General features: G+C 35.7%; 1 protein-coding gene across 2 annotated transcripts in view; it reads right to left on the reverse strand.

The window, feature by feature from the left end:
- The window catches only part of SYDE2 (synapse defective Rho GTPase homolog 2), a 42750-nt gene that overhangs the window by 19454 nt on the left and 4381 nt on the right, over positions 1-18915 (reverse strand). For both annotated transcript variants that reach the window (XM_090269680.1, XM_090269681.1), the window contains exons 2-3: positions 10866-11558; positions 2930-4038 (exon numbers count right to left, since the gene is read on the reverse strand). In XM_090269680.1, coding sequence (XP_090125806.1) covers positions 2930-4038; positions 10866-11558 — 1802 coding nt within the window. The remainder of the gene's footprint in view (positions 1-2929; positions 4039-10865; positions 11559-18915) is intronic.

Genomic DNA, 18915 nt, shown 5'->3' on the forward strand with positions numbered 1-18915 from the left:
GACTTGGCTGCCACTTGTGCTGGGCTGAGAGATTTCCAGGCAAAGTCACTCTGTGAAGCTTGGCTGGCTGCTGCTAGTGCCGGGCCTGGGGCTCACTGAGGCCAGCTGTGGCTTGTTTGCAAGGATTTAGGAAGTTGTGAAGCATAAGCCAAGACCAGCCATCCATAAGGAAAAGCAGCTTGGGTGGGTCCATACGTTGGGTGGGATGGAGTCTTAAGGGATCTCCAGTGTAGGGCAAACAGTGTTAGCCAGGTTGATCAAGTCTCAGATATGGCACCTGCCTGCCGGGCCCTGTGGCTCTGTTGGGGGAGGAATCAGAAAAGAGGTTATGGCCTCTGCCTACCTTTGTGTCTGAGAGAAACTGTTCTCCTGCTCCCATCTTGATGCCAGACACTTCAGTTCCTCCCTGTACATCACTGGTGCCTTTCAACTGCTACCCTGGTGCTGGAGCTCAGAGGGAGTGAATCTGAGTAAGTCCATGTGTGGGTTCTTTAAGGTGAACTGCTCGGAACTCCAGAAGTTTCTTTCACTGACTCAATCCCCACTGGTTTTTGCAGCCAGAAGTTGTGGGACTTATCTTCCTGGCACTGGAACCCTGGGCTGGGAGTCCTAGCATGGCGCTGGGACCCCTCAACCCTGAGATATCCCTCCCAAATTTTTATCCAAAACACGTGGATGTGTGACCAGCTGATTCTGCATCACCGCCCTCCTACCAGTCTGGATGGATGTGATTTCTTTAATTCCGTAGTTGTCAGACTTCCATTCAACTCGATTTCTGACAGTTCTGAGTAATGGTTGTTCTATGTCTTAGTTGTAATTTTGATGTGGTTGTGCGAGGAGGTGAGCTGTGCTTACCTATGCTGCCATCTTGACCAAAAGTCAAGAAAGTAATACTTCAATAGTAATAAATAATTGGAAATGGATCATGTTATCCCCAAAGCTGAAATTATTATCGTATTTTTAAAAGGAGAATAAAGGGAAAAAATCTAATATAGATAATTCCAGGAAAGGATATTTCAGAATATATCCTGAACATCAGAGGTTAACCTCTTGAATCAAACACTGGAAATGCATGCTTGATGCCCTCTGTACTGGATGGACCATGAGTATAATTTCTATAGTAATTTTTTCAATTGGAAGCAAGAGATGGGTGATAGTAGCCTTCAAAGAATTTGGAAGATGCCACAGACTATTTTTGCATGTCTATCAAAACCTGATTTTCATGGTGAAAAAACAAGAATAATTACTGGCTAAAAAGGTAAACAAAATTTAAGCAGTATATTAGTCTGTAAAATGCAGACAGAATAAGCCTCTTTCTGGAGGAAGGGGAGTGGGGAGAAGTAAAAGAGAGAAAACAAAGTTTTTAAAAAGTACAGTTCCAAATGTACAACTGTACAACTTATTTTTTTAGTTCACAGAAAATAATTCTTCATTAAAATAAAACTTTCTAAATTTCAAGTATAGAAATATAAGGCATTGCTAAAAGTGCTTTCTTGGCATTTAAAATAAATTACAACAGTCTCATATACCTCCTCTTTTTATAATACTTAACTAAATAAACTATAAAAGTACAGTGCTATTTCAGTTATTTACTTTAATATTAAACTGTAAAAGTTTCTGATTAATAATTGGCTTTAAAGTCTGCCTAATTTCTCTGACCTCTCTACATGCTGCCTGAAAAAAAAAAATGGAGAGAAAATTGAGAACCTTAAAAAAAGTAACTGGACCAAAGTTAGATTAGAATCTGAATGCCTCACACCTACATAGACAACATAAACTCAACTTGATATATCATATAACTGAGAAGAGGTTTCAAAAGTTCAGATGTCCCACCTTTCAGCTCTAGGAAGCTACTTCATCTATTTTTGTAGATATAAGCAAATAAGACCCACAGAGATTAAATGACTTGCCCAATATCACACAGCTATTAATGAAGAAGAAACCAGAATTCAAGTTTCCTGCATCTTAACACAAAACTCCACTAACATATGCTGTTTCTATATTTTCCATAGGTTCATGGAAGATTATTTAAAATTCCTTTCTATATATAAAGAAACCATATTTCAGATTTTGTGATTTTACTCTTGAGATTTTAATCAATGTTAAGAATTATGATAGCACTAAAGTATAGAAATATCTCAGAACACAATAATTTTTAGGTTTAATTTGTGTTGCAAAAATGAGTATAAACAATTACTTATACTTCACAGTAATCCTCAGTGATATGCTGTTTCTCATTGTCTCACTCTGCACGTATTAATACAAATAAAGAAAAATAATTTCAACTAAATGGTTAACATTTACAACTCTTGTAACCAGTAGTACCAGGCTTTTTGTTTGTTTGAATGGGCTGCTTTTACCTTCTTATTTAAAAGGAAAAGAGAATAAGATGTGTTATTAGTAGGACCACTCTTCATCCTCCATGCTATCCCAAAGGTATGAGACAGATAAGCTTATGCTTTCCAAACAGTGGGACTGAGGGAGAGTAGGGAATAAGGGTAGAAAGTTAATTTTAGGAGTGAAGCAGTTATTAAGTTCACTGTTGGATCAATCATGGAGAAACATTACTTAAATTAATTAACTATTTGCCTATGTTATCAGCTCTGGCTTATCATAGGAATGTCACTATAAAGCAATCTTGACCTCTAGGTATAAGGCCAATCAGCTTTGTATGACAATGTAAAATGTAAAACAGTCTAGCATGCTCTCAATCACTGACAACATAGGTTAAGGTATAAGTCTATACCCTAAACAGTAATGTAACAAAAATAAAGAATAGAAAAGAAAAATTTCTAAATTAGATTTTTTTACCTTTAATTCCTTCTCCCACAAATAACTATAAATTTAGTGGATTAACTGATTAATTCATTAAGATAGATAGATAGATAGATAGATATGGAGGCAGTAGAGAAACAGAGTAAAATAATACCTGACAGCCTCTCTTTACAATTTCCGTAATACATTTCTGTATCAGAAGTGGCACCATCAATCCTGTATTTTCTTTCTCTACAACTTTTCGAATATCAACACCAAACACTACTGGTTCTCGATTTATATCTAGTCCATGAAGAGAATTCTCCCACTGTTCCAAAAGAGTCACTTTCACATAAATAAGACCTCTAGGTTCAAGTTTGACAGCCAACTGATGTGTCTTTGTTACTCTGAATAAGGTGGGGAGAATAACAGTTCCATGACAGCACACTCGATTTTTTCTTGGAGTGGGTTCCCAACTGAATACCACTAATTTCAAATGCTGAGCATTTTCAATTTCTATGTTGAAAGTGTGATCCATGTCTAAAAATGTCGTCCGACATGTAAGCAAAGCAGTCCTTGCTTTGTTTACTGAATCTACCTGAATTGCACAAAAGACATCTTTTGAATCTATCCGAGGTGGTTTTAAATCCTCAGCACCATAGAAATGCACACTCATGAGCCCAGATATATACTGGGAACACTTAGGTTGATCAGAAAAGCTATAATGTCTAAAAGCATCGATATCAATTTCATTCTTGTTACAGCTGTTAGGGATTATTTCTTTTCCCTTTCCAAATTTGTTTTCAGATCCAAGTTTGCTAGATTTAGTTATAAGTTCAGGTGAATCTCCATCACTGAGATAACCACCTTTGCAGGAATACTTAGAACTCATAGTAGTTTTCTTCTGGTAGCTGTGTTGAGAAGATACACTGGTGTCAAGATGGTACCGACTTATAACATTCCTCTTAGCGGCTGTGGTTGTGTTCCCAGAAGGAAGAATAACTGTATGATGAATTTCTTGACAGTTACAGTTACATTTAGACAAGGAAGGAGTATTATCTGGACTGTTTACATAATTCAAGTTTCCTTTAACACTCAGTTTTCGGCTAAGTTCTGGAAGCCTCTTCATTTTCATAGAAAGTTTCCTCACAGTTCGTGGAGATTTTATTTTATCTGGGAAAGACCAATTAATTGAACTGCCTTTTTTCACAGGACTAGCGCTTGGAGAAGATGGTTCTATAACTCCCAATTCAGTCTTATTTGTAGCAGCTAGGATCCCAGGACCTTAAAAAAAAAAAAAAAAAAGATGGTTATTATAACGTGATACATTTTGATTCCTACTTTATAAACCAAAACAACCACTCATATGAACAGAAATTCTTTCCTTGTCTCATCTCAATGATAAATTTAGGTGAATCTTTATTACCATGTTTAAGCAGAATAACAAGGATCTCCAAATGGCTCCAGGGAAAGAAGCATCTTCCTCTCCATTACTTTTCTATTCTGAAAGTTTGGAGGAGGGTAGTATAGGTTCCTTTGAGATCTTTTCCACTATAATATACTTCAGTGAATATGTTATTTTTAAACTATAAAGTGTATATCAGAGGAAACTAGGAAAGCTTCATATATATTAAAACATTTATTTTAATATATTTCCTATTTTAATGTTTATTTAGAAATACTGCTCTAATATAAAAATGTGTCCTCTATATTCCTCTAAAAAATAAATTTTTACCAAGTGATTCCACTTCTGGGACTATATCTCAAGAAACCCAAAACATTGATTCAAAAGAATATATATACCCCTATGTTCATTGCAGCATTACTTACAATAGCCAAGATTTAGAAGCAGTCCAAGTGCCCATCAGTAGATAAGTGAATAAAAAAGCTGTAGTGCATTTACACAATGGAATACTACTCAGCCATTAGAAAGAAGGAAATCTTACCTTTTACGACAGCATTCATGGACCTCGAGAGTATTAAAGTTAAGTGAAATAAGCCAGTCAGAGAAAGATAAATACCATGATTTCACTCATAAACAAAATAAACAAACAAAATAGGAAGAGATTCATAGATACAGAAAACAGACTGATAGCTGTCAGATGGGAGGGGGGTTGGAGGGCTGGGTGAAATGATGATGGGATTAAGAAAAAAAAAAACCCATGAACACAGACAACAGTATTGTGATTACTAGGAGGAAAGAGGGCTTGGAACAGTAGAAGAGGGAAAAGGGGTGATAAATGGTGACAAAAGGAGACTTGACTTTGGTTGATGAACACACAATACAATAATATAGATGATGTGTTATAGAACTGTACACCTGAAACCTATGTAACTTTATTAACCAATGTCACCCCAATAAATTCAATAAAAAAATTTTTAATAAGAAAATATATAAACATATATGTGATAATAAATACAGAAAATGTATCAGAGAGCCATATAATGAATCCTTCTTTTTGTTTTAAGAAATCAGTTTATAATAAAAATAATCTCCTCTTAAAATAATAAAATAAAATTTATCACATAGCAGTGCTAGTTAAAGTTAAGAACCAAACCAGTTTATAATTTTGACAACTAAGAGCCCCTCCTTGTGCTAAAACTCTGTTAGAACATATCAACAAAGATTATATAGAACAAACTCCAGTCAATTATGAATAACTGAATGCCCTGGCTAGTGTAGCTCAGTTGGTCGGGCAGCATTATGAAATGAAAGGTCACCAGTTTGATTCCCAGTCAAGGTACATCCCTGGGTTGCAGGTTCAGTCCCCAGTCGGGGTGCATATGGAAGGCAGCCAATCAGTCTTTCTCTTTCACATACATGTTTCTCTCCCTTTCTATCTCCCTCCCTTCCCCTGTCTCTAAAATCAAAAACAAAAATAAAATGTAAAAAAAAATAACTAATTACTGAGTATCAAATCTAACTGAATAATTTTTAAAACTGTAGAGACATTTTCTTTCCTGTATTGTTTCTATACAGTAATATCCTAGAACTTCAAAAGTTAAATCAGGGCCTTTCCTTGCAATTTCAACATATTAAACAGGCCACACAGAGATATAAACAAATTTTTAAATAATTTTCAGTTTTCATAAAGAATAAAACATTGAAATGCTTTTAAATACTTTTCCACACAAAAATAGCTTTACTTTTTTCTTAATGTCAAAATTATCCAGGTTTACAATGAAAGTTTTAAAAAGATATTCAATACCAAAAAGAACAAGTAAAGTAAATAACAGCCTAAACTGTACTACCAAGTGATTAACCAGTGTAAATATTGTGGTGAAAATAATATTAAAAGTAGTTTAATATGAAATTATGAGTATTTAATTATTATTAAAAATAACACCAGCCAACATTTGAGCTAGAAAAAATATGAAAACTTAATGTAATACTTAATATATATAGACTCTCATTCAATTCTCATAACACTATGAGTTAAAATACTACTAGCACCATATTCTCCAGATAAGAAACCACAGGTACAAAGATGTCTAGCAGAGAAGAATTCAAACCTAGCCATAGTCCTTCAGATCCTATACTCTTTAATTCTATACTTTCAGCTTCCTCATCCTTCTGAACATTTTTCTGTCCATATACACAAGATGGGGCAAAAGCAGGTTTACAGTTGTGAGTACACAAAACACAGAATTTATTCTTCTATTATTATTCATTAATTATTGTATTATTTTCCATATGAACAACTGTAAAACTACTTTTGCCCTACCCTATATATTTCAAATGGATTTTTAAATACTTTTCTCAACTATTAAGAACTTACTCTATTTAATCTTAAACTTTCAACCCCCTAATTTTAAAAAATGTATAGACTAATCAATTTTATTTTTAAATTTGCAACTGGTTCTAGTAAGTTTTCAAATTAATAAAGCAAAATGAAAATATCTTCAAAAATATATTACATGAACTTTAACTGTTCCATTAAAGAAACAATTAGGTGTTATCCCAATTATTTATAATTTAAATTAACTTTTCATATTTGATCTTACTATTCCTTATAAAAATCCCTAATAACCCTAATATCGGAGGCTATGCTATGTAATACTAGAAATGAGGGGGAAAAAATTTATTCATTTAAAAAATCAATACCCTGACTAGAGTAGCTCAGTGGATTAGATATTTCCTGCAAATCGAAAGATTGCTGGTTCAATTCCCGGTCAGGGGCACGTGCCTAGGTTGCAGCCAGGGTCCCAGCTGGGGGCGCATGAGAGGCAGCCAATCGATGTTTCTCTCCCTCTTTTTCTCCCTCCCTTCCCCTCTCTCTGGAAATAAATAAATAAATAATCTCTTAAAGAATCAACAGATTAAATGACCTTTCTTTAAAGTATTAATATAACATTCTCCCTCCACCCCTCTTTATGTGTCCTAATGACAAAGAAGTGGTTTCTTTATAGAGAAAGGACTATTTTAAGTATGCCTGCTAGGCTTTTCTGGTAAGCAAATAATAAGAAATGAAGTGTTTGATAAACCAGACAAAGCATTCCCTTGTACTGTAAACTGTAGTACAATTCTACTGGTTTACTGGTCTAAAACATTCTATAGTAACTGGAGCCCTGCTTTAGTCTACAATCTATCTATTTTGTCACAGCATTAAAAGCTATCCAGTATATTAAATTGCTCTAGGTTGTATTAAATTGTAAATGAGTTAAACCAACGTTCTTATTTTTTTACTGTATAGATATTTAATTGTGCATTAACTATTTCCTACTTAAGTCCTTAACTAAAATAAAATACTGTATATGCTAACAATTTCTACTGCAGACAACACTGAATTTATTAAAACTAAAATGCTTGTTTTTATAAAATCTAAGAGTGGAAATATTACCAAATTCAACAAGCACTTAAAACTAAACCACAATTATACTAATCAAATCACAAGCTAGAAATAACGGAAAAATAAAAAAGTGAAAATATTTAAATACAAATTTACAAACCAGGCTAGAATCAAGTGAAACTGGCACACAGCAGAAACTCAGTGTTTACTGAATAAATAAAATCAACCAACCAATTGTTAGTTGCCTATAAATTGGTAAACTTTTTAGGAAATACAATATAGGAATTACCTACAGTAGTTACCAGCCATAAAGAACCAGTAATAAGCCCTGGACAGGTGGTTGAGTTGGTTGGAGTATCATCCATACACCAGAAAGTTGTGGGTTGTATCCCCAATCAGGGCACATACCTAGGTTTTGGGTTCCATCCCCAGTCTGGGGTGCATAGGGAAGGCAGCAAATCCACGTTTCTCTTTCACATTAATGTCTGTCTCTCTGTCTGTCTCTCTCTTTCTCTCTCTCTCCCCTTACTCTCTCTCTAAAAGCAATAAACATATCCTCAGATGAGGATTAAAATAAAACAGTAATGATACTAGTAATCAATCCTAATGAAGCAAAAAAGATTGTGACAAAAATCACTGCAATAGTAATGGAAACAATCTATTAACACCTATTCAGGAACCAGTCACACAGATCAGGGTACATCAACCCAATTAAATATTATAATGATTGGGAAACAATAATGTTAACAATAATGTTAAACATGTATAATACATGAAGATATAACACAAAAATAACAAAAATTAAAAATAGTCCACTATGATTGCAACTATGTAAAAGACACACATACATCTATAAGTTAATGGGTAAAAAAACAAGTCATAATTGAGATACAATAATTTTTAAATTGTCATTCATATTCAAATACTTCAGCCTTCCTATTCCTATCAAAATTTATGTCTTAACATTTTAATTATTTAAAAAAAATTTTATTTATTGATTTTATTTTACAAAGAGAGGAAGGGTGAAAAGAAAAAGAGAAACACTGATTTGTTGTTCCACTTCTTTATGCATTCATTGGTTGATTCTTGTTTGTGCCCAGACCAGGTATCGAACTTGCTCTAACCTACTGAGCTACCCAGATACGGTTCAAAATTTATTTTGAAATTCAACCATTCTCTTTGCCTATTTCTCAACAGCTTTCTGGCAATACTGTTAAAGAAAACAGATCACTTTATATAACCTTTTGATTAAATTAAAACCTAAAAACATGGCATATGAACTATCTACTATTTCCTTTGGTCAATTTAGAATTGTGTTTATTATATTTTAATTATGTTAAAGCAGCAATTTTCAACCTTTTTCATTTCATGGCATACATAAACTATTACTAAAATTCTGCGGCATACCAAAAAATATATTTTTTGCCAATATGACAAAAAAAAAGGGTATAATTTTGATTCATTCACACTGGATGGCTATTGTTGTGCTGGCTGTTGTCATTTTTTATTTGACAGTCTAAGGGAAAAGAGGTCAGTGCCCCCTGACTAAATAGACAGGTATTGCATATTTTAAAAATTCTTACAGCACAGTGATTGAAAATCGCTGTGTTAAAGGGAAGAAAGACACTAAGAAAAAAGATACAAATGACAGCACCACCATATTTTTTTAAATGTCTGTCAGACTCTCCGGGTTCAAGACTTGCCATGAACAGAAAAAAGTTTAAAGACTTAAATTGGGTAACACTTTACAGATACTGACTTTCCAACTTTATTCTTATCCTTATGTTCTCTTGCCTTTTCTGCCCCATTCCACACCCATCACTTTTTGCCACACACCTGTAAGCTTTCCTTATCACTTCACCTTGATCACAACCTCCATTCCAAACTATTAGTTTATATAGTATTTACTCTTCTCTCCATCCAAATTACAAAACAAACACAAACTTACTCTGGAAAATCAGCCTACAATTAGAAATGCACACGCAAAATTTTTAATTACCTTCAACCCCAAAAGGGGAGGGGGGGGGACATTAACATTTCCAGAATAACTTCTCAGCATTTCTTGCAAAATTGGCATCAGATAGTACACACTATTCTATAACTTGATTTTTCTCTTAACAGTATAACATTTACTCCACCTCCTCATATCCCTAAGGATTCAAATGCAGGTAGTTTGCTTGTAAAGTACTAAAACATCAGCAAGAAGTGGAAAGCTCAAGGTGAATCATGAAGCTTGCCACCACTGTGGGCAACTGAAGCTTAACCTCATGAGAAAACTCTGGGAAACATGTAGAATCATCCCACCCAAGGAGGAGGGAGCTGGGGTGATCCTACTCCAACTCCTGTCATCACTGCTTGAGGCTCCACCCCCCCCCCCCCACCTCCGGCTGCCCTGCAGAGAGACTCCCTAACACTTTGAAGAGAGCCTCAAGCAGAGATGCAAACACTGATGGTTGGAAGTAGGCTGCTCCCATTTAAATAAGTAAGAAAACCCAATGGATATGGACAAGGTACTGACAGCATTGCTATATCCCACATCTTTCAATATTCTGTATCATTTGAAATTTTATAAATTAAAATGATGATATAAAACAGAACTGCTTATCAATGTTTGATATTTGCAACTAAACATGCCTTATGCTCTGTTTCCTCCTGGGTGGTGTATCTGTAACTAAATTTAAAAAGAAGCACATCAGATAATCAAAGGCAGCACTGGCTGGTATGGCTCAGCGGATTGGGCACAGGACTGCAAACCAAAGGGTTGGTTGTCAGTTTGATTCCTGGCCAGGGCACATTCCTGGCTGCAATGGACTAATGCTTCTCTCCTCCTCTTTCTCCCTCCCTTCCCTTCTCCCTATAAATGAATAAATAAAATCTTTTTAAAAAACCAAAAGCAATCAAGAAACAATAAAATCATTACGTTAAGCTATATGAAATACTGTTTCCTTGCAGATCAAAAATAGTTAAATATCAGAAATGTTATATGGTTCAATCCAATATATATCAAATTTCAATTATTCTCTTCAAACAACAAAAAAAAAAATCTTTCTCTTATACTTCTCATTACGCCATTCTTGCAACTAAGAGAAAACTAATTACTATCTCAAAAGATCAACACACTAACAAACTCAAGTGTGTGATAAAAATAATCAATTGCCATGTATATAAAAATGTTTTATAAATGATTTTGATTTTCATGAAAATACATTCACTTTTTAAGGAAAAGTACATAGCTACAATAGACATCTATATTTAGTTTTAGCTACCACCAAAGAATTGAAGAATATAAGACAGAAATGGTAGATATATAATCATTTTTACCTGCAAAAGGAGATTTCAACATGTGCACGTCGTCCACCATTACACCAACCTGTGCCTTGTGTCCAAGCCTTTGCTTGTACTGCTGCACAAACTCTGTGGAATGGATGGAATCTACAGGATTCATTTCATTTGACTGTGTGGTCTGAACACTGTCTGTGTGTTCAGAAGAGCACAAGTCTTCAGGACGCTGTTCTGCTTTCAGAAGGTCACTACTGGATAGTACTCTCAAACTGACAGCAGGAAACTTCAGAACAGCAGAGTTTGCCTCACCCAAACTCAAAGCATTTGATATACCACAGTCATCATCCTCAGGAATGGGATTGTACCATATTTCCCCTTCATCATCTGCATCATTTTCCTCATTAAAGTCTAAAGAACAGTTTCTTGATAACGAAGAACCTGTAGCATTACACACCACATACGTACAATATTCTTCGGATGATTTTAGGAAAGGTGGTGATAGCTGATGTTTAGGTAGAGAAGCAGGTGAGATAGATAAATGGCTTATATCTTGGCATTTCTTAGTTTCTTCTTCCAAATTAAATGATCTCAGAGAACTCTGATACAGCCAATTACGTTTCTTTGACACAGTGATGCTGTTAGGTGGGTTATGACCTTTGAATCCAATATTACTCTTCAAATCATCAAGTTCTCTTCTCTTCATTGTAGACCCATAAACATTTTCAAATAGATCTGTTTTAAAGAAAAAAAGAAGGTAGAATATAATGCATGGTATACAAAGAACAAAATGTCCTTTGAGACCTTTTATTCAAATACTATTTTTAAAAAGATAGAAAAGTAATATTAATCACATTCAGAAACTAAAACTGAACAAGAAAATTATTGGATTTTTCTACCTAAAAACTATTTCTATTATTTAGAAAGACTGTGAGTATAAGTGCCATAAGAATTCTAAGAAACAGGATACACAAACTATGAGACTGCCTTTATAAACATGATAGGGCTAATAAAGCCTTACCCTAAGCAAAACATACTTTATAAAAAAGCTTACATAGAATGCTTTGTACCCAGTATGCCTTTAATTAATATTTGAATAATTTTCACCTCACTACATGGACCAGAAGTCTTTAGAAAACACAAGTAATATTCCTACCTTTATGAAGGCTAACTTTGAATAAGTCTTTCAAAATAAGTGAACTTTACTCATTATTAAAATGCCTTACTGATTACTAAAATTTCAACATTTGTTTCCTAACCATGTAATGCAGTAGCATCTTATGCAGGGTTTAAGTTCTAAATATCTAAAACAAAAATAAAAATCCCTTAAGAAGGCCCCATATTAGAACCCAAAAGACTGTCACACAGTAAGCACAACACAGCCATTATTATCAGTCAGGCACAAACTTAAGCTGCAGGAATAAACAAAAAAGTACCTGCTCTTAAGAAATTCATTGTCCAATGGGGGATATCAAATACTTAGGTATATGTACACGTTCATATAAGACTCCAGAATTGTATATATAACATTAATTCCACATAAAGAAAATTTTTACACTCCCAAAGAGTTGCATAGAGCAGGCTTTAATGACAGTCAATAAGCTAAATATATCTCTATCATAACACAAATTCACTGCACATAGATAATTAAAACAAAACCATATATCTAAAAATTTATGATCATGCCAGGTTTATAAACTACGGAATTATGGTCTTTGCTAATTGGAGTATGTATATGGTTGATTCATCTTAGTATTACAGCAGTAAAATATAGTAGTCTAATTAACAAGAGATTGATAAAAATACACAAAATTATGTGAAGCTTAATAACAATCAAAAGCTTATTTTGTGCATAATCAAGGCTTTCAGTAACGTCCTCTCTACTGAAAAATTCCTTTAAAAATGTAAATTTGTCTTTTTTAAATTATAAACATTACCAACCAAGCAGATTAACAATTAATAAACACATGAAATATTTTTACACCTAAACAAATTGGGTTTCAAGTTCAATTAGTTCCAGAGGCATGAAGAGACTAGCAATCAGAAGGGAAGAAAGTTCCCATAAATGCCTACTATGCCAGACATGTATTTTCTTAACACATTGATTGACTGAGTGCCTATTTGTGTCAGGTACAGGAGATAAAGCAATAAGAAAGCCCTTAACCTCATTTAACCCTCACAAGAATCTTATGAGACAGGTATAATTATTTTCATAAGCCTCAAAAAATATGGGGAATACGGTCAAGATGCTAGCCCTAGAAAGCAAATTTAAGCCTGTCTAATCCTAAAAGTCCATGCTCTTACCAGTCTTGCAGACAACATGCCACCCACTGAAAGTAGGGAAGTAGGCAACCCTCTCTGAACATGGTGATATAAACCCAGGTAACCTTATAGGTGTTGGCTGCCAGTAAGGATTAATTAAGTAAGATAATGTTAGAAAACTATACAGTTGTAGAAAAACAAAAAAATAAATATTTTTTAAAAAAGAAAACTATATAGTACTACTCAGAAAAGTCAAGTAACTTGCCCAAGATCACCTGCTGGCAAATGGAAGAGGCAGCACTTAAAATAAACTCCTCTGACTTCAGTCTATAGTAGTACACCTGGGCTATTATGAAGAAATACTCACCTCTACCTTCCAGGATTTAATATGCAACCATGTAAGAGATGTTCAATACCTTGAATTGATCTAGTTTAATTTAATTAACAAAACCCTGAAGATTCAGTCTTTCTTTGGTTCTGTCTCCCTTACACTTAAAATTCAGAACTGAAAATCAGCACATACACAGGAATCACTGGAGCTTCTGGGTTTTTAGTGACTACACCCTTTTGCTGAGTGCACTGAAATCTAGATCTAGTTCACATTTAAACTCAAACTCCATATTATATAATAGCACTTCAGACCTTCACAGGATATTATATGTAGTTCTAACACAATTATAAATTAGAAGTATAAAGTGTACAATTATACTACTCACAATGACTATGAGCCACATTTTACTTTACTTTCTCTCAGATGTCTCTAAAAACATGCCAAAGTTTTATACAGTTTGATATATTTGAGCCCTATTGGAGGTTTTTGACATATACTATCAACATACTGCTACTTGTACTACTACATTCCAAGGAACTAAAATGAGAAATATAAAGCTACTACTATCCCATATTTAAGCAAACATAATACTTCTAGTGATGTAAGCATTTAATAAATGTGTCATAAATAGCAAAAGGAATAATTACACCATGAGACACACTATTTATTCTTCATGAAACTATAAACTTCAAAAACTTGAAACCAAATAGTTTCATTGCTGTTGCTGAATATTTCAAAATATGTAATGATGGAGTTTAAATTTAGATAAATAGGTACATTACTATAATTTCTGATAAAGAACAAATTTATTCAGTCATTATAACTGAATATGGGTGAGAGGGTGAGGGGATTAAGAAGTACGAATAGGTAGTTACAGAATAGCCATGGGGATGTAAAGGTCAGTATAGGAAATGGAGAAGCCAAACAACCTACAATCTGACCCATGGACATGAACAATGGTGTGGGGATGGCCTGAACGAGTGGAGGGGTAGGGGGGTGCTGAGTGAGGGGGGCAAAGAGGGAAAAACTGGAACAACTATAATAGCATAATCAATAAAATATAATTTAAAAAACTGAATACAAGCAATATTATTCATGGCAATAAATTTTATTTGAGCAATTATTTATAAATAATTTAAATCGCTTCATTTGTATCACAGTAAAATGGATGTGTATAAATATATATTACGCAGAAATGGAAAGCTATTTGCAATGTCGCCTTCATTCCCTTTCTATGCTAAAATTAATGTTAAACCTTACTGACATGACTTATGATTTACCTTTAGCTTCAGATTTTATACATATATATACAAATAAAGTAAAAGTTACAAAATATAAAGCACATGTAAAATATATACAAATAAATGTGCAAAGTTACCAGGCAAAAAGTCTTTATTCTCTTGCAACTACACATGTTATAATTATCAAATTCTAATTAAAATAATTTCTACTTTAAATACCTATAAGAAAATCCAGAAGTGGTAATTAAAATTTTTTTACTCAGAAAAATATTTGCATAGTGGGGAACTACTCAAGCCAATTTAGTGTTCTCAACTTCTATTTCATAATAAATCTACATGACTCACTATTACTAAACATTTAACTAGGGACCAAAACCATCAGCAAACTTTTTGAGAAATTATGTATTTCAACCTTCATTGAAAATGTATGATGTCTACAGACATCTTTTCAACATTTTAATATTTCTATTACAGAAATAAACTTTGTTAATTTTGCTTATTTCTCTTCTAAAAACCTAAGTATAAGTATTCTCATGAACATTGTATTCAAGTTCAAATAAATTCAAGCAGCCCAGCTCATAGTCAAGTCAGGCAGCCCAGAAGAAATGACTAGAATAAGCTTCAGCCTTAGCCTCAGGTATAAACGCAGATATAGATATAGATATATCTACAGATATAGATATCGATATAGGTCGATATAGATATATGGTCTTTTCCAGATAAATCTAAAAGGGGAGAAGAGTACAATGAAAAGGAAAGAAGTGCTTTTTCCAACCTATACTATTCCTCCCTTGTGATTAGCAATAAAAACCCTTAAGGGAAAAAACAAATAAAAAACTGTGTGTTAGCTTTTGGGACAGGAAAGTAGATAAAACATTGAGACTGTTTCCAGTTTTACAAAAGTAATGAGGAGGAGGACTTCCAGTCAAGATGGCAGTGTAGGCAGACATGGCTTATCTCTTCTCACAACTACCTCAAAATTACAACTAAAATACAGAAAAACTATCACTCAGAACTATCAGAAATTGAGTTAAATGGAAGTCTGAAAACTACAAAATTAAAGAAACCACATCCATCCAACTGGCAGGAGGGGCACGGATGAGGAACAGGCTGGTCTTTCATGTGTATGATAAAAATTCAGGAGGGATATCTCGGAAGTGAGGAGTCCCAGCCCCACACCAGGCTCCCCAGCCCACAGTTCCAATGCCAGGAATATATGTCCCCAAAAACTCTGGCTACAAAAACCAGTGGGGATTTAGTTAGTGGAAGAAACTGTTGGAGCCCCAAGTAGTTCCTTGTAAAGAATCCACACACGGCCCTGGCTGGTGTGGCTCAGTGTATTGAGCACCAGACTGTGAACCAAAATGTTGCTGGTTTGATTCCCAGTCAGGGCACATGCCTGGGTTGTGGGCCAGGTTCCCAGTTGGGGGCATGTGAGAGGCAACCACACATTCATGTTTCTCTCCCTCTCTTTCTCCTCCCCTCCCTTCTCTCTAAAAATAAATAAATAAAACATTTAAAAAAAAAAAAAAAAAAGAATCCACACACAGACTCACCTACTTAAGACCCACTCCCTCTGAGCTCCAGCACCAGGGTAGCAGCTTGGAAGGCACCAGTGGCATACAAGCAGGAACTGAAGTGTCTGAAATCGAGGCTGAGCAGAGACCATTGTCCCTTTTCTAATTACTCACCCCAAAAAGCCTGCAGGCTGGTGCCATATCTGAAACTCCATCTGGCTAACACTGTTTGACCAACCTTGGAGATCCCCAGACTCCACAAAACCCAATTTAAAGGCCCACTAAGGTGCTTTTCCATATGAACAGCCGGTCTTGGCTCATGTTTCACAACTCCCTAAATCCTATAAAAAGGCAATATTTGGCCTCAGTGAGCCCCAGGCATGGTACAAGCAGCAGCCAGCTTAGATTCACAGCTTGGCTTTGCCTGGGAGTCTCCAAACTCAGCACGAGTAGCAGCCATCTCAGATTGCTTTATAGCTCAGGCAGGCTGGCCCCGGGCAAAACACAGGTGGGAACTGAACTGGGCCTGCAACACCCAGGAAACACTAGGGCCATCACACCCAGAGGACAGCTACAGACCACATCAGAGCACCACCACCCTGTCCCTACACTATTGATCCTCCACAGAGGGCAGAGATTGGTTGACAGTGGTCACAGCCAGTCCTTGCAGCTGACTGGCCTGTGTAAATCCCTCCCATTGACCTGCCAACAGTAACCAAGTTTCAGCTAAAAAGAGGAGGGTGTACTCAGCCCACACAGAGGATACACCTTAATAGGGGAGGCTGTGCCACTGGACTCTATAGGACACCTATTACATTAGGCCATACTACCAAGACAGGGAGTCAGAGCAGCTTTACCTAATACATAGAAACAAACACAGGGAGGTTGCCAATATGAGACAAAGAAACCTGGCCCAAATGAAAAAACAGATCAAAACTCCAGAAAAAGAGCTAAACAAATGGAGATAAGCAATCTACCAGAAGCAGAGTTCAAAACACTGATTATAAGGATGTTCAAGGAACTTAGTGAGAACCTCAGCATATAAAAGATCCAGTCAGTAATGAAGGATACGTCGTCGTCGGCAGCCGTCCGTCTCGAGAGACGATGGTGTAGCTTCTTAAGAGTCTATCTGCACCGCCGAGAATGGCTGTGCAGTCCGACTCGGGAGTGACATGGTATCTGTCTCCTCCCGTGTTGAATCGACATCTTGCGATGACGCTGAAGCTACAGAGCCTGGGCAGGGTGATATGGAGGCTCTGCTGTTGCCCATGCAGCAGACCCCCCCCTCTCTTCACAGCTGAAGGGTCCAAGGGAAAGACGGAGTCGATACAGCTTGGGTTCAGGTGCGCCGCAGGAGTTGCCGGTGTTGATCACAACATCAAACCGCCTTAGGGACTCCGGCTCCGGATTTTCTGTCGGGGTTTACTCCCTTAGCCTTTCCCCTGAAGAGGTATGCCGCAAGGCAGCGGAGGTTTTTGGAGTCAGAGTTTTCCTTCTCTGATGTACCCTGACTGGAAGATCGAACCAGCGACACTTAGCTCGCAGGCCGACGCTCAATCCACTGAGCTAAACCAGTCAGGGCTAATGAAGGATACACTACTTGAAATAAAGAACAATTTACAGGGAAACAACAGTACAGTGGATGAAGCCAAGAATCACATCAATAATTTGAAACATAAGGAAGCAAAAAAACAACCAATCAGAACAACAGGAAGAAAAAAGAATGCAAAAAAATGAGGAAAGTATAAGCAGCCTTGGGACAACTTCAATATGTCCAACACCCACATCACAGGGGTGCCAGCAGGAGAAGAGAAAGAGCAAGAAATTGGAAAACTATCTGTAAAAGTAATGAAAGAAAACTTCCCTATTTTGCTGAAGGAAATAAATATGCAAGTCCAGGAAGCACAGAGTCCCAAACAAGATGGATGCAAAGAGGACCACACTAAGACACATCATAATTAAAATGCCAAAGGTTAAAGATAAAGAGAGAACCTTAAAAGCAGCAAGAGAAAAGAAGTTACTTATCTACAGGGGAGTTCCCATAGGACTGTCAGCTAATTTCTTAGAAGAAACTTTGCAGGCTAGAAGGGATTGGCAAGACATATTCAAAGTCATGAAAAGCAGGGACCTACAGCCAAAATTGCTCTACACAGCAAAGCTATCATTTAGAATCAAAGGGCAGATAAAGAGCTTCCCAGACAAGAAAAAACTAAAGGAGTTCATCATCACCAAGCCACTATTATATGAAATGTTAAAGGGATTTAAGAGAAAGATGATCAAAACTATGAACAATAAAATGGAAAAAATACATTTCTATCAACAATTGAATCTAAAAAACAAGCTAAGCAAACAAGAAGAACAGAGACAGAATCATGGATATAGAGTGTTTTGAAGACTGCCAGATGGGACAGGGATGTGGGGGAATAGGTGAAAAGTGAGGGGATTAAGAAGTATAAATAGGTAGTTTCAGAATAGCCATGGGGATGTAAAGTACAGTATATGAAATGGAGAGCCAAAGAACTTACTAACATGACTCAAGAACATGAACAATGATGTGGAGATTGCCTGAGGGAGTGAGGGGGGTGCTCATAGAGGGAGACAAAGGGGGAAGTATTCAGACAACTGTAATAGCATAACCAATAAAATGTAATTTTAATAAATAATACTTTTATGTTACAAAAAAGTAATGAGGAGGAGCAAGAAAACAGAAGCACAAAAGAAAATTTGAGTAGAATAAATAA

The sequence above is a fragment of the Furipterus horrens genome, unplaced genomic scaffold (genome assembly GCF_987537825.1).
Source record: "Furipterus horrens unplaced genomic scaffold, mFurHor1.1.pri manual_scaffold_3, whole genome shotgun sequence".
Taxonomy (NCBI): Eukaryota; Metazoa; Chordata; class Mammalia; order Chiroptera; family Furipteridae; genus Furipterus; species Furipterus horrens.